This window comes from Parambassis ranga, chromosome 17, assembly GCF_900634625.1.
Source record: "Parambassis ranga chromosome 17, fParRan2.1, whole genome shotgun sequence".
In the NCBI taxonomy this organism is placed as follows: Eukaryota; Metazoa; Chordata; class Actinopteri; family Ambassidae; genus Parambassis; species Parambassis ranga.
The window spans coordinates 22,056,877-22,077,149 of record NC_041037.1 but is presented as its reverse complement, the minus strand read 5'-3'; the positions used below and the strand labels follow the sequence as shown (position 1 = coordinate 22,077,149).

Genomic DNA, 20,273 nt, shown 5'->3' with positions numbered 1-20,273 from the left:
CCACCTCAGAGCAGGGTCAGGACCTAAGTCCACCAAAGACCAGAGCAGAACTAAGTCCACCAAAGACCAGAGCAGAACCTAAGTCCAGCTTTAATCAGAACAGGGTCAGGACCTAAGTCCACCAAGACAAGAACAGAACCTAAGACCAGAACAGAACCTAAGTCCACCTCAGAGCAGGGTCAGGACCTAAGTCCACCAAAGACCAGAACAGAACCTAAGTCCACCAAAGACCAGAGCAGAACCTAAGTCCAGCTTTAATCAGAACAGGGTCAGGACCTAAGTCCACCAAAGACAAGAACAGAACCTAAGTCCACCTAAGACCAGAACAGAACCTAAGTCCACCTCAGAGCAGGGTCAGGACCTAAGTCCACCAAAGACAAGAACAGAACCTAAGTCCACCTCAGAGCAGGGTCAGGACCTAAGTCCACCAAAGACCAGAGCAGAACCTAAGTCCAGCTTTAATCAGAACAGGGTCAGGACCTAAGTCCACCAAAGACAAGAACAGAACCTAAGTCCACCTAAGACCAGAACAGAACCTAAGTCCACCTCAGAGCAGGGTCAGGACCTAAGTCCACCAAAGACAAGAACAGAACCTAAGTCCACCTAAGACCAGAACAGAACCTAAGTCCACCTCAGAGCAGGGTCAGGACCTAGGTCCACCAAAGACCAGAACAGAACCTAAGTCCACCAAAGACCAGAGCAGAACCTAAGTCCAGCTTTAATCAGAGCAGGGTCAGGACCTAAGTCCACCTGAGACCAGAACAGAACCTAAGTCCAGCTTTAATCAGAACTCTGAGTTTAAAGAGTTCTTTGATGAGAATCAGAATTCCTTCATTTGTCCCTGGGGGAATTCTTTATCAATACATTGTGAAACCAGCTGACTTTAACACTTATTTATTTGGATATTTTCGTGGTTTAGGTTTCGACAAAGGTTCAGATCTCAGGGTAAAGGCAGTACATTCAGATAGAAGGTACAGTGAAGCACCAGCTGCTTGTCTTTGGGCCGAACTGTCCTCTGACCTGATGTGACTGTGAGGGTGGAGCAGCAGATAACTGCAGGTGAAGGCTTCATTAACACACAGCGCAGCTCTGATTACATCAACCGTGGGTGGAGGTGGATCCACGTGTATTTACAGCAGGACGCCCTGAAACCTTCCTCTGACTTTTATACAGTTCAGGAAATGTGCCTCAGCCACTGAGCTTCATCAACACACACACCTCAGGATGAAGCCTGCTGTCTCCTCCTGATGACTCACTCGGTCCTCTCAGACATCATTAACCCCTTCAGAGAACGCAGACCTCCACCTCTGTTCATCACACCGTCACAGCGCCCAGAGAGCCAGCCGCTCTGAGGCCCGAGGCTCACAGCCTGAACCTCCACTGATTCATAGATCATGCTTAAAAACAGAAGGTAAGAAGTACTGTGTCTACTCTGCCGTTACATGAATTTACCACATTAAGAGCAACTTACTATTTGGAATATATCAAATATTCAACCTGACAATACAAAACGCTGTAAATAATAAAATATATGAATAAAATGCATAAGCAGATACTTATTCAATGCTGATATAAATTTGAATAATTAAAAATTAATCAATTTAATTAATCAGTCTCAGCTTCAACACACAGAGACCCCCCCCCCCCCCCCCTCATTTTGATGAGTTTTGTCTCTCAAGGTCAGACGTCGCCCCCTGCTGGAGAAGGAGCGTTCAGCAAAGAAACTGAAACATTTAAACATTTAATGTCTTTTAATAATATGCAGATCAATAATACACAGATCAATGATACACAGATCAATGATACACAGATCAATGATACACAGATCAATAACACACAGATCAATAACACACAGATCAATAACACACAGATCAATAATACGCAGATCAATAACACACAGATCAATAATACGCAGATCAATAATACGCAGATCAATAATATGCAGATCAATAACACACAGATCAATAATACGCAGACACAATGAGGTGATCGGAGGTTTCGGACGCCATCACTGTGCTCCATTTACATTTTCATGAACAACAAAGAAGAAAATCTGACAAGAAGAAGAAAGGGGCCGAGTGACACGTCGTCAGGATGTTAGTACCCTCCTCTGTAGCCCCGACCTCCTCCATAACCACCTCCTCCACCTCCTCCGTATCCACGTCCACCTCCTCCATAACCTCCGCCTCCTCTGTAGCCTCCTCCACCTCCTCCATAACCTCCGCCTCCTCTGTAGCCTCCTCCACCTCCTCCATAACCTCCGCCTCCTCTGTAGCCTCCTCCACCTCCTCCATAACCTCCGCCTCCTCTGTAGCCTCCACCGCCTCCTCCATACCCTCCTCCTCCACGGTAACCTCCTCCGCCTCCATCAAAGCGTGGCATTTTCGGAGGTCGTGGACCGTCTCCCATCCTACACACACACAGACACACACAGACACACACAGAGACACACACAGAGACACACACAGAGACACACACAGACACACACAGACACACACAGACACACACAGACACACAGACACACACACCTGAGCATTTAGCTTCTGTTTGATATTTACATGTCATCAGAACATGGTGAAAGTATTCAGACACTGGCAGCTCTGAGCCCTGCGTGTGTTCAGGGTGTATAGACAGAGTTGTGGTGCTTCAGGATGCGACTGAGCGCGTGCAGTTACCTCTGGTTGTTGACCATCAGGTTGAGTCCGGCGGCAGACGGTTTGGAGACGTGTCTGATGGCGTTCAGGAGCCGCTGGTTGGTTTGGTCCATCTGGTTGATGAATTCTGGATCTTTGGTCACTTCCACCACCAGCGCCTCCAGGCCGGCCCGTAGAGCCGCGATGCCCCCTGCCACCTCATGAGGGATCTTCAGTTTGATCCTGCACACATGACCGGACCGGTAAGTAAAACCTGACAGGCGTCCAGCCGCAGGGCAGAACAAAGACTCACCAGTCGTCCAGCTCCGCCACTTCTCCGTTAGAGCTGATCTTCTTACAGGCGAAGAGCAGCAGCTGCAGGGGGCTGACCATCGTCATCCCTTTAGCCGAGATCGCTCTGGTCCGAATCTGAAACACACGCAGTGAGAACAGTGTTAGTAAGCTGATCATGTGACCGACACGCTCCTGTCCTCCAAACATGCAGTCATTGTTATTTTTAGTCACTAGATGTGGTGAAATCCAACATATAATAATAATAAACAACCAGTTCAATAAAAACAGAAACATGTTCACCTTCTCGCTGAAGACAAAGAACGGGGACGGGTACGTCATGTCATGGCTGCTGAAGGGGCAGTTGACGGAGGACTTGTGGATGAGGGCGTTGCGTCCCTCTGTGGTCAGGATCTTCCTCTTCTCTTTGTGGTAGCAGACGTTGGGGTAGGAGCCGAAGGTCAGCAGAGAAACCACCACGTCCAGGTTGTTGTCCGGTCCCACGGTGTTGAACATCTGGTTCATCAGACACTCTGAGGAGGACAGGGAGGACGGGGAGGACGGCTCAGCGACACAGCTGCTGCTATGGGAGTCAGACTGAATCTGCGGTGCGTTCAGGTACCTTCAGGGAATCCAGAGTTGACCAGGATCTCCTTCAGCTGGACTTTGGCCTCCCAGGTCATCCTCAGTGTGGATATGTTGAGACGTTTATGTTCACAGAAGCGAGTCTCCGCGTCCTCACCGTTAATCCTGAGCAGGACGACAACCAAAGAAGACTGTGAGATGTAGCTACAACTACCAAACTGTCAGTGGAGGACACCGGATGACCTTTGACCCCAGCTCTCCCTTCAAACAAACCTGACATCGTCCCAGGCCTGGAAGACGGACAGCAGCGCCACATGATCCGAGTAACGGCTGCCGGCAAAGTTCCTGTGGACGAAGCCCAGACGCTTGCCCTCGCTGATGAACGGCTCGGGGAAACAGGAGGCAGCAGAGATGGTGCACATGGCATCCCCGACACTAGGAGGAGACACAGAGGCCACGTTCAACAGAACCCATGAAGAAGCAGGACTTTAGCGATCAGTGAGGACAGACACTGACTGGAAGAGGCAGCCCATGATCATCATCTTCCCCAGGCGGGGCTCGATGGGCAGCCGAGCCAGGATCCGTCCCAGAGGGGTCAGCTCGTCGTTGGTGTCGAGAGCATCCAGCTCTGAAAAGTGCACACAGACCCTGTCAAAGCAAATCCCAGACCTCTGTCTGTAAACAGGGTCAACACAGCGTCTGACGGGAGGACGTGTTACTGACGCACTGTCTGCATGTTTTCAAAGGGAAGAAAGACAAGAGAGAGAACATCAAACGCTGAACCTCTCAGAGTGTGTTCAGCCTCGATGACGGCGTCCAGCGGCGGCGGCTCGATGGCCTTGGACAGGAAGTGGCCGATGGCTCCGAGTCTCAGCAGTTTGATGCTCAGAGCGACTTCATGCAGCGGAGTCCTGAAGATCTCAGGAGTCATGTGAGTCTCCAGCCTACACACACATTAACACATTAACACACACATTAACACACACGCCAACACACACATTAACACACACATTAACACACACGCCAACACACACATTTTCACACACATTAACACACATTAACACACACATTTACACACACATTAACACACACGCTAACACACACGTTAACACACACGCTAACACACACATTAACACACACATTAACACACACGCTAACACACACGCTAACACACACGTTAACACACACGCTAACACACACATTAACACACACGCCAACACACACATTTACACACACATTAACACACACATTAACACACACGCCAACACACACGCCAACACACACATTAACACACATTAACACACACGCTAACACACACATTAACACACACGCTAACACACACGCTAACACACACGCTAACACACACATTAACACACACGCTAACACACATTAACACACACGCTAACACACACATTAACACACACGCTAACACACATTAACACACACGCTAACACACACGCTAACACACACGCTAACACACACGCTAACACACACGCTAACACACACGCCAACACACACATTTACACACACATTAACACACACATTAACACACACATTAACACACACGCCAACACACACGCCAACACACACATTAACACACACGCTAACACACACATTAACACACACGCTAACACAGACGCCAACACACACATTAACACACACATTAACACACACGCCAACACACACATTAACACACACGCTAACACACACATTAACACACACGCTAACACACACGCTAACACACACGTTAACACACACATTAACACACACGCCAACACACACATTTACACACACATTAACACACACATTAACACACACGCCAACACACACGCCAACACACACATTAACACACATTAACACACACGCTAACACACACATTTACACACACATTAACACACACATTAACACACACGCCAACACACACATTAACACACACGCTAACACACATTAACACACACGCTAACACACACGCTAACACACACGTTAACACACACGCTAACACACACATTAACACACACGCTAACACACATTAACACACACGCTAACACACACGCTAACACACACGCTAACACACACGTTAACACACACGCTAACACACACATTAACACACACGCCAACACACACATTTACACACACACATTAACACACACATTAACACACACGCCAACACACACGCCAACACACACATTAACACACACGCTAACACACACATTAACACACACGCTAACACAGACGCTAACACACACGCCAACACACACATTTACACACACATTAACACACACATTAACACACACATTTACACACACATTAACACACACATTAACACACACGCCAACACACACATTAACACACACGCTAACACACACATTAACACACACGCCAACACACACATTAACACACACGCCAACACACACATTAACACACACGCTAACACACACGCTAACACACACATTAACACACACGCCAACACACACATTTACACACACACATTAACACACACATTAACACACACGCCAACACACACGCCAACACACACATTAACACACACGCTAACACACACATTAACACACACGCTAACACAGACGCTAACACACACGCCAACACACACATTTACACACACATTAACACACACATTTACACACACATTAACACACACATTAACACACACGCCAACACACACATTAACACACACGCTAAACACACACATTAACACACACGCCAACACACACATTAACACACACGCCAACACACACATTAACACACACGCCAACACACACATTAACACACACGCCAACACACACATTAACACACACGCCAACACACACGCTAACACACACGCCAACACAGCCTGAGTCACAGTGAGCAGGCCGTACCTCTCAAATCGAGCGTGGCTGCAGAGGTGGAAGCAGAACCCGGGTCGCACTCTGCCGGCCCGGCCTTTCCTCTGCTCCAGGTTGGTCTTTGAGGCCCAGACGGTGGCGTAGTTGGTCATGTTGTTGTGAGAAGTGAAGAGCTTCACTTTCTGCCTGTCGACACAGAAACGACACGATGATTATTCGGTTCGGCGCCTCGCTCGGAGCGCCACGACTCAACACTTACTTGCAGGAGTCGATGACGTAGACCACGTCGTTGATGGTGATGCTCGTTTCTGCGATGTTGGTGGACAGAATCACCTGTGACATCAGACTGAAGCTCAGCACCAGCAGCAGAAACTCCACACCCACTGACATGATGATTTTCATCACTGACCTTCCTGATGTCGTCAGGCACAGGTTCAAACACCCTCCTCTGCTCCTCTCGGGGGATCTGAGAGTGCAGCGGTAGGATCTGGTACCGGTTACCACCTGAACCCAGACACAACATGTTTATATCCAGAGCCTGACCTCATGTTTGCTAAAACATTTACAAATTATTTCGCTGATTTAAAATGAGCAGCAGTCACATGACCAACACTCAGAGAGTCTGCGTTATTCTGCACACACACTCTGCTCTCTGCCTGCAGACAGGATGGAGTGTGCGTACAACACACTGACTGATCCTGCACTGCACTGATCCTTTTGGTGGGATGTGTACCGAAGTGCGGGTTGGTCTCCAGGTGGCGCTGCATGGAGTAAATGAGGTTCCAGCCGGGCAAGAAGACGAGCACAGCGCCGACCACCTGCAGCGTCTCGATGTACTTCAGCAGGGCCTCCACCAGCTCGAAGGACGTCTCCTTCTCGTTGATCTGAGCCATCGAGCGCTTCGTCTCCACGGTGTACTCCGGTCCACAGATCGCGTTGCAGTTGGTCTGCAGAGAAAAGGACCACAGAAACATGTGACCTGTGGTTCCTCCAGACTCAGCAGGCTAAAAAAGGTTCTTACATCATCATCCCCTCCCTCCTCGTCTTTGTCTTTCTTCTTTCTGTCCATGGGTGGAGGGACAAAGTTGGTCATCTGGATGCAGTCCTCCAGGAAGTACTCTGCATGGAAAGAAAAGGTTTCTCTCCATGTGTCAGAGCTGAGGTCAGCCATGTTGTCACAGATCAGTACCTTGGACTGGGAAGGTGCGTCCGAACACCTCGATGATGGGACAGTTGAAGAAGTACTCTCTGAACATGGTGGTGTCGATGGTGGCAGACATGAGGATCACCCGAACCTCTGGGTAGGCCTGGACCACGTCTCTGAGGACCACCATGAGGAAGTCCGTCTGCACACATACACAGAGGTCAGAGTGGAAACACATCAGTGTGGCCCCGGCGGCCTGAAGTGAGAGAACTCACGTTGATGTCTCTCTCGTGGATCTCATCCACTATAACGTGACTGATGCCTCTGATTCCTGCTTCAAGCTTCCTCAGCAGAACACCTGGAACACACAGCACACACTCAAAGTTCAAATCTGAAGACCACCAGACCATCGTGAGTCTGTGTACGTACCGACGGTGCAGAAGAGGACGCTGGCGTGCGGTCGAGGCAGGACGGACTCAAAGCGGACGCTGTAGCCGCAGCTTTTCCCAAGATCCTCTCCTCTCTCGAAGGCGACTCGCTCAGCCACAGACACAGCGCTGATCCGTCTGGGCTGGGTGACCACGATGTTGCAGTCGGACGCTCGGCCTCCCTTGACAAAGCGGTCCAGGATGTACTGAGGAACCTGGGTGGTTTTACCGCAGCCCGTCGCTCCTCTGATGATCACCACGGGGCTGCTGTCGATGGCCGCCATGATCTCCTCCTCAAACTGCTTGACCGGCAGCTGGTCGCGGTCTGCCAGGATCTGAGCAACAGTACATCTGTTAACCCTCACTACCTCTACATCCTGAACCAGCACTTTACACGCCGAGGAGGACCTGACTGACCTTCTGCAGGTTGTCGTCATGTTCCAGCTGGTACATCAGCTCGTTGTGCAGGTCGTCACTGATCTGCTGCGGCGTGCACTTCAAACAGAATCAGAACAGAACAGTCACACAGCCTGATCCTGAGCAAACAGTGCTTCAGCAGGCAAAGACTCACAAAGGCAAGCGGGCCCTCGTCAATGTTGCTGCTGGTCCAGGGGTTCCAGTTGACCTGAGGCGGAGACCAGGGAATGACACCAGCTCCGGTCTGACGCTGCGACGGCTCAAACGTCACAATCTTCCCCTGGACCAGAGACACCGGGCTGCTGGGGTCTGCGGGCTGCACAGGACAAGCACTGAACTGCACCGTCTAACACACACTGGCTTTCACTGACAAATAAGAAAGATGAGGATGCCATCATCGCTCCAGAGCTGGATCTGTCTGTGTGTTTTTATGGGACTTACAGCTGGGGGGACAGTGACTCCGAGCTCCTGGACAACACTGGTCAGCTGCTGCTGCAGGTCTGGAGACACTTTGACCTCGAACGCTTCCAACTGCACACAAAACAACAACAGCTGACTCAGATGATGCGTTTCCCCGCCGCGTTATGATGTGTGCTGTGTGTGCCGTACGGTCTCCCCCTCCTTCTTCTTGGTGACTCCGGAGTACGCCTCGACGACTCCTAGGTGGTACAGCTGTCTCACCAGAGACAGAGCGCAGGACTGGGCTGCCAGCTTCTTGTTGGAGCCGTGCTCTCGAGCGGTGATCCCTGCAGACACGGAGCAGAGGGACGTTACTGCTGTCATAAACAGCGATCTAACCAACGACAACCTTAGAGAACCACATGACACGCTGGAGCCTTACTTCTGCCCAGCTGCTTCACAAACAGCTGCATCTCTGCGATGAAGCTCCTGCAGGCACAAACATCAGTGTCACTTCCTGTGTCCTCCAAAGCAAAAGCCACAGTCAGTCCTCGTTGTGACACTCACCTGCTGTGCTCTCAGGAGGGAGCCTGCATGTTTTTCTGCCGGACTTTGTGGTTATTAAACAGCTTTGAAGCCCTCTGCCCTGCGGTGAACAGTGACACCAGAAATCACAACCAGACTGGACCACGAGCTGCACCATGGGACAGCTTTAGTGCACCTAAAGGCTGTCCCATGTCTTTCTTCAGCGAGGCTGCGAGTTCTGGTGTCACTTTGGAGCTTAAACCTCTGATCTGCCTCTCACACCAGCTAAACACGCATTTTTATTGTCCTCCAATGCATGAGTAGCCCATGAAGCACATGTGTTACTTGAGGATCCCACTAGAGGGCACACAAGAGCACCCAGAATATGTACATTTGTACATGATGTTTGTATGTAACAGTTCTGGACTTGGGGTGCTGATCCCCGTGCAGCAGCACTACCTGCACTCTCAGACCTAAAGCCTCATGCTCCTGTGTGAACAGGTCTGTCAGGAGTAGAACTCAGTGAGATCTCTCTGGTGTACCGACACACTCTGGAGGTCTCTGTGTTTACAGCAGTCCAGCAGAAAAACATGCAGCAACGTCCTGCTAACAACCAACCACGTCCAACCCTGCAACACGCAGCAGCTGCGTCTCTTTAAGGAAGGGAAAATCAGGACAAATGGCACGTCCTGGTGTGCCGAGACGCAGCTGCTCTGCGTCACCATGTCATTTTACCATCTTTACTAAAAAGTCTGCAGACTGCATTCTGTTCTTTAAAGCCTCTGAGTTTTCTGATCCAGACCTGTTGTGGTCCGGTCCCACTTGGCTGTATTTATACTCAGAAGTGATCTTCTCCTTCTGGAAGAACTGGTTCAGGCGGGCCTTGGCGTTCTCCAGAGTCCAGTTTCCATGAAGGTTAGCGTTCAGGTCGACCTCTTCTGACTCCAGAGTCTGTGGAGAACATTCAGACACGAGGAAACGTTTCCTGCTGAGGTGAACAAGGTCATAGCGTCTGAATAATCACTGACACTGATTTTTATTGCACAACAAAAAATATGTTTCACAGCTGTGTGAGTTTGGTCAGTTCTGTACCGCCTGTGCTTCCTGTTCATCTCTGCGGGCATAGTACTCCTTAAGGTTGGCCCCCCGGTCCCACTGAGCTCCTCCTCCACCTCCTCCTCCTCCTCCTCCTCCTCCTCCTCCTCCTCCTCCAGAGTAGCCCAGCCCTGTCACTCCTGGAACTGGCCCACTGACACCAGACTCTGGAACCGACAGAAGCACATCAAAACCATCAGCGTCAGGCAGCATCTCTCCTGCACAAAGCAAAGAGATGATTGTGACGTTACCTTGCTCAGCTTTCACTACAAGGTGAGGTGGTAACGGACCGCCAGACGGTAGGCTCCCAACACCTCCTCCTCCTCCTCCTCCATCAGGTTCATCCCCACCTGGAGCGCTCACCTGCTGACAGAACAGAGCACGACATCAGGATGTAACCTGAGAACAGTGATGTGGAAAACACCAACACAGCAGCACCCAGCAGCAGCTGAGGTCTCTGCACCACTGCAGGACGTTTACTGTGGAAGCTGCACATGTGTTCCTTTTTTAGGCACATCAATGCTTTTACTTAAAATAATAAAGGAATCCTGACCCCAACAGCTGGGACCTCTGCTGCGCTCATTTCTCCGACTCGGACCAAATAATTGACAAAATCCCGTGCAGCGTTGGTCTGAGCGTCCTTCTTGTTGGTGGAGTTTCCCATCCCGGTGTAGTTAAAGCCATCGACTCGGACCTGCACAGAGGAACAGTCCAGGGTTAGTGATGAGGTCACAGCCCGACTGAGGCGGACCAGCCCGGACACCACGCTCACCTCACACATGAACTTCTGCCTGTTTTTGTTGCCGGCAGCTCGGATGTCATAGCTGGGAGTCAGCTTCTTTTTCCCACACCAGGCATACAGAAAGTTCTTGATGTCGGCCATGGCGGAAAGGTGGAGGGAGAGTTTCCTCCTGGGAGGAGTCAGGGGTGTGATTTAACTTGTTTTGATCAACACGGACCTGCTCAGATCTTTCCAAAAACCAGAAGAAATGTCAGCCAAGGGATTTTCAGGTCAGCCTATCTGGGCATGACTTTCATCAAAAGGTTCTCGGGAGGACACACGTTACCGTAAACACCGCCTGCTTTCTAAATGTGTTGCTAAGAACAGCTAGCATCCACAAAGATGCTAGCTGTAGACGGCAGCTGGTACCACACAGTGTTAGTTCCAGGCTGCAGCATGACGTGGATGACGTGAAGCTAAAGGAGCGGATGGTTAAAGATCTCACATCCGTAAATCAAACATTAGCTGGATCAATGAGGCGCTGTGAGCTAACGTTAGCCTCCTGTTAGCTTCTGTCATGTATTCGCTCTTCCCTGCACTCTAACTCGTGCCCGTCATCATTAATAACGCTCAGTGCGGTGTGGGCAGTCAGCGCAGTGCTTAAATATCAAAGTACCAACTTACAGCCAGGCCACAGACCACAGAAACACTCCAGGCTCCAACAACAAGCGCCGGGTTTATTTTTTAAAGAGCTCGCTTAGGAGGAGACACATCTGCGCAGAATCAGACACGGCGCAATGCATGCCGGTTACTTCACTTCATTATGAGCAAAATGGGAAATTACACATTTTTACAGGGACACAAAGGACAAAATATTTCCTGTTAGCAATGTTTTTATCATTATTTTGCTTTGTGAAAGTGAAAATGTTTGGAAGCATTGAGTCCTCTGTTTATAAGGTGTCTGAAAGTATTTCCCACATTTTTTAACCCTAAGCTGACGTCCTGCAATGAGTAAAACACTCTGACTACTCTAACTTTAATCTGTCAATGAAAAATGAAACACTGCCAAATATGTTGTAAAAAGTGCTGAAGCTTTTATTTGAAATAAGAATATAAATATTTCTGTAAAGATGACAAACACACTGAACTTATAAAGGGTTAAAATACTATGGTATGTACAGGTATAAACACCATTACATTCACACATTGCATCAATGCAGGGACTCTCAGCAGGCGACGCCCTCAGGCCTCCTCGATGGGGGGGCTGTTGTAGCAGCCTTCAGGGACGGCCCTCAGGATGTCCTCCAGGTTAGAGATGTCAGCCAGGATGGTGTCGATGTCCAGGTTGATCCTAGTCAGCCGGCGGCGCTGGGCGGCCTCCTGGTCCTCCATGTCTCTAAGCCTCGGCCTCAAACTGCCCTCCACGTCTCTCTGAGCACCGGCCAGAGAGTCCTCCAGCCGCTTCAGGAGAGTCTCGTCCAGAACAGCCGGCTGGTCTGAGGAGGACAAGAGAAGCTGTAACACCTCATCATTCAACTACCTGAAGGCATTTTGTGAGCTGGACTCTGGACACCACTGCTGTCCTGCTGTCCTGTGGACCCTGCACTCACTCGTGTTGGCCAGCAGCTTGGTGATGTCTCGCAGCGTTTGTCCGACCGCCTCTCTGGCCTGTCTGGCGTTGTTGAAGGCTGCAGCCGCTCCGACAGCCCCCTGCAGAGGAAACAGTCACATGTCGTCTGTCTTTGTTGTTGAGTCTTGTACCTGACTGCTGTGTGCTGATCTCTGTGTGGACTCTACCTCCTCAGCATCGACCTGCAGCCGCCTGGCATCATCCTGCTCCAGGGCCACGTCTCCAGCCACGTCCACAGCCTTTGTCTTCAGGTCCTTCACCTCTCCATTCAGTGTGGAGGCGTCATCCAGCAGAACAGTGTGAGGTGGCAGCGATGCAGACATTCTCTGAACGATGAAGACAAAACAGTTTATATCACCGGACTCCTCTGCATCATCTATTATACCTTATAGCATGTAGCTTAGCATGAAAGTTTGTCTTAGTAAAGACTGTAAGGGAATGAATCTGGTCTGTAAAACATGGAGTCATCTATCTAACCTCCAGGCTGTCAGCCAGGTTCTTCAGCACGTTGATGGTCCCCTGTGCGCTGTCGTAATCCTTGGACACGTCTTCCAGTACAGACAGCGTCTCGGTGTTGTTGGTGACAGCCTGCTGAATGGTAGCATTGATGCCAGGAAGCCGTTTGATGGCAGCGTCGGCCAGAGCTTTGCTGCTGTCGATATCCTGGTCAAAGCCTGCAGAGGATGAAGAGGAGGAGTCTTCCTCAGTCTGCTGAGAGGTGCGTGGTGTGTGTTGGTGTGTGTGTGTGTGTACCTCTGAGCGTGCTGAGGACGGCGTCCAGCTCCTTGGTGTTGCTGTCGATACGCTGCAGGGCGCCCTCGGTGACGGCCTTGGCTTCATTGACTCGGTCCAGCAGGTTGTTGAAGTCCTGGAGAAGTGGAGGAAACCAGGTGGAGGTTACAGCTCACGCTCAGTGACCCCATGTTGCACCTGAACCTCTGTCAGTACCTGTTGAGCAGCTTTGCCGGTCTGCAGCAGGTCCTCGGTGGCGGCCTTATCTCTCTGCACATCATCCTGCAGAGTCCCCAGCCCCGACATGTTCTCGTCCACTGCCTCCTTCACACCGTCCAGCCTGGAAACCATGGCGTCCACCGCCTCCTGAGCATCGTGGGAAAACACTGAAGGTTACAGACACTCAGGAATAATTGAAGTAGCTGTTTGTATCTGCGGCTGTTACCGCCAGGCCTGATGGGATGTCTCTCTGCAGTCTGGCGATGTCTTTCAGCATACTGTCCGCCATTTTGCTCTCATCTCTAGCTTCACCGCTCACACGGACCGCCTGGTTCTCCAAAGCCTTCACCTGAGCTGAAGTCTGATCGTACCTGGACACACACATCGGGGTTATTTCAGTGGTCTACAGACTCACATCATGTGACCGTGCTCATCTTCGTGACGGCCTCACATGGACTTCAGGTCTCCGATCAGCTCCTTGACTTTGTTCTCTCTGTTCATCAGCGTCCGGACCAGATTCAGACTCTTCTGTGAGTCGCTCAGAGCCTCGCCGGCGATTTGTTCCACAGTGTCCGCCTTCGTCTGGTGTCTGCATGGTGGGAAGACAGGACCCAGGCACATGAGTCCACAGGGTGAGACAGACACCTACTGACCTCTCTGTGAATCAGTGGACTCACTTGTCAGCCAGACTGGTAGCCGTCTGCGCCAGAGACGAAAACAGGTTCGATCCCAGCGGATCATCACCAAGGGGGAACTCCTAAAAGAGAAGACAGATACATTTGTCCTGAAGATTCCTGCTTCCAAAAACGCCTCAGCTCTTCTGTCTCTTCTGTCTTGTACTGAGCTTTCAGGAAAAGTCCCAGAGAGTCTGGACTGCTGGGCTCGTATAGAAACACACCACTGACTCTGGAACAAGGTTTCTGCCTTCTCCTGTAACTATAAATGTTGTGGACTGTCTCTCAACATGTCCCTCTAGAGTCCTGATGTCCTAATGTTAGTCAAACCTATGTGGTGACTTACAGCGGTCCTGAGGTCACGCTTGGCCTCCTGCAGTTTGCGTTTCATCTCCTCCATCAGCGCCTGCACCTCCTCCACCTTCGCCTTGTAGGCCTCCTGCTGCCGCTTGATGGTGTCAGCTGTGTCCGCGATGTTCTGGATGTCCTGCTCCTCGGCCAGCTGATTCCTGCTGATGGTGGACAGACGGCCCTGCAGCCTCCTCTCCAGCTCTGTTAGACACAGACGGCGTCATTTTGTCACTTTGTGTTCTGTTAAAAGTTAAAAGTGTTGGTAGCTCCTGTGAGCCAGCAGGTGGCCTCATGAACGACCTGCGAGCTGCTCGGTGTTGTCCTGCAGGTCGGTCACCAGCTCCTCTGCAGCTCTCAGTGCTGCCTCCACCTCAGCACTGTTGGAGGGTTTGAAACCTCCATCCACGTCTGAGAACAGAGCCTCCAGCTCCTTCAGTTTGGCAGCGTAGGCCTCCATCTGAAATACAGGAGATAAAATGTAAGCCTCAGCCTCCACACCAGGGGGCGCTGCACAAACCCCAGACTTCATCAGACTCTCGAAGCCTACAATAGGTATGGTACTGAGCTCTACCTTTGCTTTGACGGGGCTGAAGCAGGCAGGACAGTCGGACTGGTGGCACCTCAGACCCTCAAATCCTGGTCTGCACCGACAGCCACCGAAGTCATCGCACTGCTCAGACTCAGAGCCCTGAGCGTCACAGTGACACGCTGCTCAACAGGACAGAGGGAACAGAATAAGACCGAGTCAGACAGTGTAGGACTGAGGAGCTGAGAATCCACTCTGGGGTCCATACATTTGCAGGCGTCAGTGGGTCGGCTGTGGTAGAATCCTCTCAGACACTCCTCGCAGTTAAACCCCTTCGTGTTGTTCATACACTTCAGACACCTGCCGCTGCTGCGGTCGCAGCTTCCTGCCACGCTGACATCAGCGTGACCATTACACTGACAGGGCCTGCAGGGCCGCCGCACGCCCTCAGTGCCCGCAGGGTCGCCGTAGAAACCATCCTGACAGACATCACAGCGAGGCCCTGAGGAAAAACACACAACAATATCATCATTAGGGTCATCAAGGCCGGTGAAGGCCGTCCGCCCAGCAGCAGCAGATGTCGGTGTCAGGAGGATGGAGAGCCTGACAGATGTGGACTGATGGCTGTGCGAGGAAGAAGACGTTCCCTCCACAGGGACAGACAGAGGACAGCCTGCCTGCAGTGTGGACTCACCGGTGGTTCCTGGTGGACAGCGATCACAGCGAGGCTCCAACGATCCAGGGTCCAGCGAGCAGGACACGCCCTCTGCACATGGACACTTCACACAGGTCTCCCGCTGTCTGGGGTGTCTGTAGAACCCCTCTGGGCAGGTCCGCTCTCCGGGTGTCTCATCAGCAGAGTAGCAGTCTCCAGTGAGCGGGTCACAGCTGCCTCCTTTGCAGCTGCAGGGCTCGCAGGGGCTGAAAGCTGCATCTGCAGGGACCCGCCGCCTGAAACCAGCTGAGCAGTGTTCACAGAAGTCACCCTCATATCCTGGCGGGCAGCTGCAGGTCTGCACCCAACTGGCCGGGACACCGTCCTCACGGCTCGCAGACACTAGCTTCACGTTGTCAAGGTAACCACGTCCTAAGAAGATTAAACGAACAACAGGTCAACTACTGACACCACGAACATACCAGGAACCTCCTCCATCCTGTCCAATGGACCAGCGCAGGGTCAGCCTGAACTTTATTTAAAGAGAAAAAGACACAAAGTGGAAGAAGTCTCACCGTTTTCTCCAAATGTGGCTCGGATCTTGATGGCAGTCAGGTTCTGCAGAAGTCTCTGGAACTGGAAGGAGGAGAGCTGAGGCCTCCACCTGCTGCCGGGCTGTTCGTCCAACCTGTTCGTCAGACAAACGTCAGTGCTTCAGTGTCGCTGAGGTGATTCTTCTTACCTCAAATCAGACTCTGACAGTTTAACCCTCTGACCTGAAGCTGTAGGAAATCTTCTGTCCACAGGGGACAATGGATCGCAGGTCGCCCAGTGAAGCGGACACGGTTAAACCAGCACCTTCCAGTATCACATCCTGGGTCGATGGGTGGCGGACGCCACGGTCCAGACGCAACGAAAATGACAAGTTCTGACCATAACTCAGCACCTGGTTACCCAGGTAAGGGTCTGCAGCAGGAGACACCAGGTCAGGAGGAAAGGAAGCAAGGAGGAGGGAGCAGGTGACACAGGGGGCGGGGCTTACTCACCTGGGGCGTACAGGTAAACTGGCAGGCTGTTTTTGGAGATCACCTCCAGGTCCTGGTGTTTGGGTGACCAGCGGAAAAGAATGTCGCCCGAGGCCACGCCCTGCGCGGTCGCCGCCCACCAGCCCTCCGGACCTGACAGACAACAAACAGGGCTTAACTGGGCTGCTTTTATTTTGAAAGTGTAGAGGTCTTTTATTTTGAAGTGAGGGCTTACTATTGGTGAAGGTGGAGGTGATGGTGTGGATGGAGTAATCCGACTGTGGAGAACATTGTCTGCTGTGGCCGTAACAGAAACACAAACGGCTCAAACTCCCAGAATCCTCTCTGAGCTGACGCCTGAAAAACAACAGCAGGTTAGAGAAGTGCAGTGAAGGATGGCCGCAGAAGAAGAAGAGGACGTGTTTGTACGGATCAATAAACGAAAGCATCAGCTGAAGGGCAGATGAAGCAACGCGTCCGTTAGAGGACTGGAGTCAGCTGATGCGGCCTTTCCTCACCTCTGTGAGCAGCCCTGCGGTCCGATCGGTCCATCGGGGCAGCGGTCACAGTTGTCCCCGGTGACGCCCTCTCTGCAGCTGCAGCGCCCCCTGCTGTCACATGTGGCACTGATAGACCCTGAAGGGAAACAAGGCGTTCAGACCACGACACACGTGCTCCACCTGAGCAGACTGATGACGTCATCAGGACGGGGGCGCTCTCACCTGCGGGGTTACAGTGGCAGGGCGTGCAGCTCAGTCCCGCCCCCTGCTGGTAGAAGCCGTCCTTGCAGCGCTCACAGTGGCGGCCCTCGGTGTTTCCCTGACAGTCGACGCAGTGCAGGCCCCCGGCGTCCCTCAGGCAGTACCGGGACCTCCCGTTACACTCACAGCGCAGCACGGCTGCAGGAGGAAACAGGAAGTGGAACCTCTGATTTTTACAGCTTTATTAACTCCCTTCTCTGTCCGGGCTGATGATGTCTCGTGTGATTTTACAAGTTACAAGTTATTAAGGTGCCACTAAAGGTAACTTCTGCTTGAGGATAATCTCCTGGGTTCATCCTCTGATGAGCAGGAATCAGAACCGGACTGGATGTCTAATGTGGTGACCTGGAAGATCTGCTAAGACTATAAGATCCTTCTGGAGGTGGATGAACATGGAGAGGGTTCATCCTCTGTGGAGGTGGTGCAAATATAAATGAGGGAAGATCTGTGTGTCCCTCAAAGGTTCATCGTCTGGAGAGCAAGAATCTGAACAGATCAGTTTAGAGGAGGTTTAAAAATGATTATTACTGTTTACACTTGCTTTTAACACTTAGACCATCTCTGACACTGCAGGTGGTGTTTGAACTCCTCATCGCAGCTCCTACCGGCTCCTTCTCTGCTTTTTCATGGTTCAACCTGAGCGTCACAGACATGAAGAAACACCAGCCGGAGAACATCACCATGTGAGGTGTGTAGGACTCTGACCGATCGTCCGGCCTGAGCCCTTCACCTGTGATCACTTCACCGATCGCTGACTGCCTGTGACTCACTCCGTCATAACTACAGCTGAGCACCGCCTGCAGACAGCTGAGATTCATAACACAGAAAGTTTCCCCAGAGGGAACAAAAACTAGGAGACACACCCAAACACACACCTTCATTCAGCACACCTCATCACACTGATACAGACCGACAAACAGGATCTAACACGAACCGTTCCTCTGAGTTCATGCTGCTCAGCAGACGGCGTGTCTGTTTAAAGCTGACAACAGGAGACACGTCAGTAGCATCTCTGATCACACACACAGCTCTGTGATGTCATGAAACACTAACGTCTGCTCACACAGCCGGCAGAAGAACAACAGGCTCAAAGATCCAGGAACTCATAAAGGTTTACCTCAGAAACATCTGAATATAAATCCATAAACATGTAGACTGTGTGCCAGGCAGCCCCAGCAGCCTCACCTGTGGGTGTCTCCTGAAGCTCATTTATCAGGACTTTGTGTCTGTTTGTGTCCTCGCTCGTCCTCACACTGGGATCTGTCTGGTGTATTCATGTGTCCCCTCTCTGTGTCCCCCTCTGTCTGTCCCTGCAGTGTCTGCTGTCAGCCGTCCCTCTGTAGGTCAGGTCTTTGTGGCCCTTTAAACTTTTTATTCAGTAAATCTAAAAGTTGGATCAGAGCTTCTCATCTGCACGGAGCGGCCGAGCTGTGAGCTTCATGTACATGAAGAGCGGCCATCTTGACACACCCTGCTGTGAAATGTCGCTGGAGTCTGAACAACATCCACAAACACAGCTCACAACCAGACACTGCTCCTCACACCAGAAACAACACACATCATCAGGAGTCCACACTTAAAGGGACAGTCCACCACAAAGACCCCGCAGAGCTGATCACAGCTCCTGGTCACTTTAAGACCAGTTCCCAGGTAAACCCGGGTCTTTACATCCAGCTGGGCTCAGAGAAGAAGAAGAAACACTCACAGTGATACGTGTAGGTCGCCCGGACGCAGCAGACAGCAGCCAGCAGCCCGCAGAGTGAAACCAGTCCGCTCCTCATGTCGCCTGAATCCTCAGATCAGATCCCAGAGAATCCTGTCCGGCTGCTGGAGGCGCCGGCTTTAAGTCCTGGGCTGCAGGTCTGAGCACGCTGCATGTACTGCCCTCACTTACTCACATGTGATTCACACACACACACAGTCAGAGGGTATGACGGCTGCTCTGTCAGGCTGTGTGTGTGAGTGTGTGTGTGTGTGTGTGTGAGTGTGTGTGTGTTCTGGAAGGACACAAAGACTTTTCAGAACCCCAGAATTAAAATGATGTTTCTGTGAATGCAGGCTGTGTTTCAGTGGAAACTCTGACCCAAACAGTCTGCGGGGCTTTGCGATCTCAGGGCCACCGTAGAAACGCAGCCACTCCTCCGCCTGCCCTGCATTCCCGCTGGAACACAGCTGGATGTGTGTGTTTGTAAAAACTGTGTCCTGGGGCTGCAGGTATGACAGCAGACACACCCTGAACCTCAGACACACACACACCATGATCCATCACACACACCCTGCCAGCGCCTGCTTACACACACACAGACGCCACGCCCGGTCTGTTCCTGTTGCCGTGTCACACCACACAACACACACACCTTATCAGCTAGACCTGGGTTAACTGTATAAAACCACACACACACACACACAGTTACATTTTAGTGCCTTCTTCCTGTCAGACCTTTGACCGGCCCTTATGCTGGTTTCTGACTTTCATGGCTTCTTTTTCTGATCTGGACCCTGCAGTAAATCAATAAAGTCATTGATCCTCTCAGGTGTAGTTCTTCACTGATGAACTCCACTTTAGGATGTTTGAAGCCTGAACATGATCACCAGAAGCTAAAAGCTAATGCTAAGCTAACA

At 51.3% G+C, this 20,273-nt stretch overlaps 2 protein-coding genes across 4 annotated transcripts; both read right to left on the bottom strand.

Annotated features, from left to right (window-relative positions):
* Positions 1-1,888: 1,888 nt before the first annotated feature.
* On the bottom strand, positions 1,889-11,852 carry LOC114449571 (ATP-dependent RNA helicase A-like). Of its 3 annotated transcripts, XM_028427333.1 has the most exons (27): positions 11,763-11,852; positions 11,130-11,268; positions 10,911-11,051; positions 10,609-10,720; positions 10,355-10,524; positions 10,065-10,213; positions 9,180-9,226; positions 8,948-9,084; positions 8,780-8,869; positions 8,493-8,654; positions 8,339-8,416; positions 7,923-8,256; positions 7,769-7,851; positions 7,539-7,695; positions 7,371-7,468; positions 7,083-7,296; positions 6,759-6,853; positions 6,609-6,682; positions 6,383-6,535; positions 4,293-4,453; positions 4,026-4,137; positions 3,783-3,944; positions 3,547-3,674; positions 3,228-3,457; positions 2,947-3,062; positions 2,676-2,876; positions 1,889-2,410 (listed from the first exon to the last, which is right to left on the bottom strand). In XM_028427333.1, the coding sequence occupies exons 2-27, from the start codon at positions 11,238-11,240 to the stop codon at positions 2,098-2,100; spliced, it is 3,828 nt and encodes a 1,275-aa protein (XP_028283134.1). In that variant the 5' UTR covers positions 11,241-11,268; positions 11,763-11,852; the 3' UTR covers positions 1,889-2,097. The 3 variants fall into 3 exon arrangements, with proteins under 3 accessions (XP_028283134.1, XP_028283135.1, XP_028283136.1); XM_028427334.1 differs by lacking the exons at positions 10,609-10,720; positions 10,911-11,051; positions 11,130-11,268; positions 11,763-11,852 and adding an exon at positions 9,305-9,383 and having other exon boundaries at positions 1,890-2,410; positions 10,065-10,393; XM_028427335.1 differs by lacking the exons at positions 10,065-10,213; positions 10,355-10,524; positions 10,609-10,720; ... (1 more) ...; positions 11,130-11,268; positions 11,763-11,852 and adding an exon at positions 9,305-10,032 and having other exon boundaries at positions 1,890-2,410.
* A 298-nt stretch (positions 11,853-12,150) lies between these two features.
* Positions 12,151-19,754, bottom strand: LOC114449577 (laminin subunit gamma-2-like). Its single transcript, XM_028427340.1, has 21 exons — positions 19,357-19,754; positions 17,613-17,789; positions 17,409-17,526; positions 17,126-17,247; positions 16,912-17,043; positions 16,642-16,831; positions 16,441-16,553; positions 15,905-16,297; positions 15,479-15,712; positions 15,256-15,392; positions 14,985-15,141; positions 14,680-14,885; positions 14,337-14,416; positions 14,111-14,248; positions 13,886-14,030; positions 13,657-13,806; positions 13,462-13,576; positions 13,186-13,382; positions 12,876-13,034; positions 12,689-12,788; positions 12,151-12,574 (listed from the first exon to the last, which is right to left on the bottom strand). The coding sequence occupies exons 1-21, from the start codon at positions 19,430-19,432 to the stop codon at positions 12,321-12,323; spliced, it is 3,393 nt and encodes a 1,130-aa protein (XP_028283141.1). The 5' UTR covers positions 19,433-19,754; the 3' UTR covers positions 12,151-12,320.
* Positions 19,755-20,273: the final 519 nt, after the last annotated feature.

What these genes read in the sequence shown, in the direction of transcription:
- LOC114449577 (XM_028427340.1), bottom strand. Translation starts at nt 19,432, where the DNA reads ATGAGGAGCGGACTGGTTTCACTCTGCGGGCTGCTGGCTGCTGTCTGC. An exon ending in AGCCACATTTGGAGAAAACG is followed by an intron (nt 16,298 to 16,440) that starts GTGAGACTTCTT and finishes TAATCTTCTTAG; the next exon opens with GACGTGGTTACCTTGACAAC. An exon ending in CGTCCTCAGCACGCTCAGAG is followed by an intron (nt 13,383 to 13,461) that starts GTACACACACAC and finishes CATCCTCTGCAG; the next exon opens with GCTTTGACCAGGATATCGAC.
- LOC114449571 (XM_028427333.1), bottom strand. Translation starts at nt 11,240, where the DNA reads ATGGCCGACATCAAGAACTTTCTGTATGCCTGGTGTGGGAAAAAGAAG. An exon ending in TCCACGAGAGAGACATCAAC is followed by an intron (nt 7,696 to 7,768) that starts GTGAGTTCTCTC and finishes GTATGTGTGCAG; the next exon opens with ACGGACTTCCTCATGGTGGT. An exon ending in ATCATGGGCTGCCTCTTCCA is followed by an intron (nt 3,945 to 4,025) that starts GTCAGTGTCTGT and finishes GTCTCCTCCTAG; the next exon opens with TGTCGGGGATGCCATGTGCA.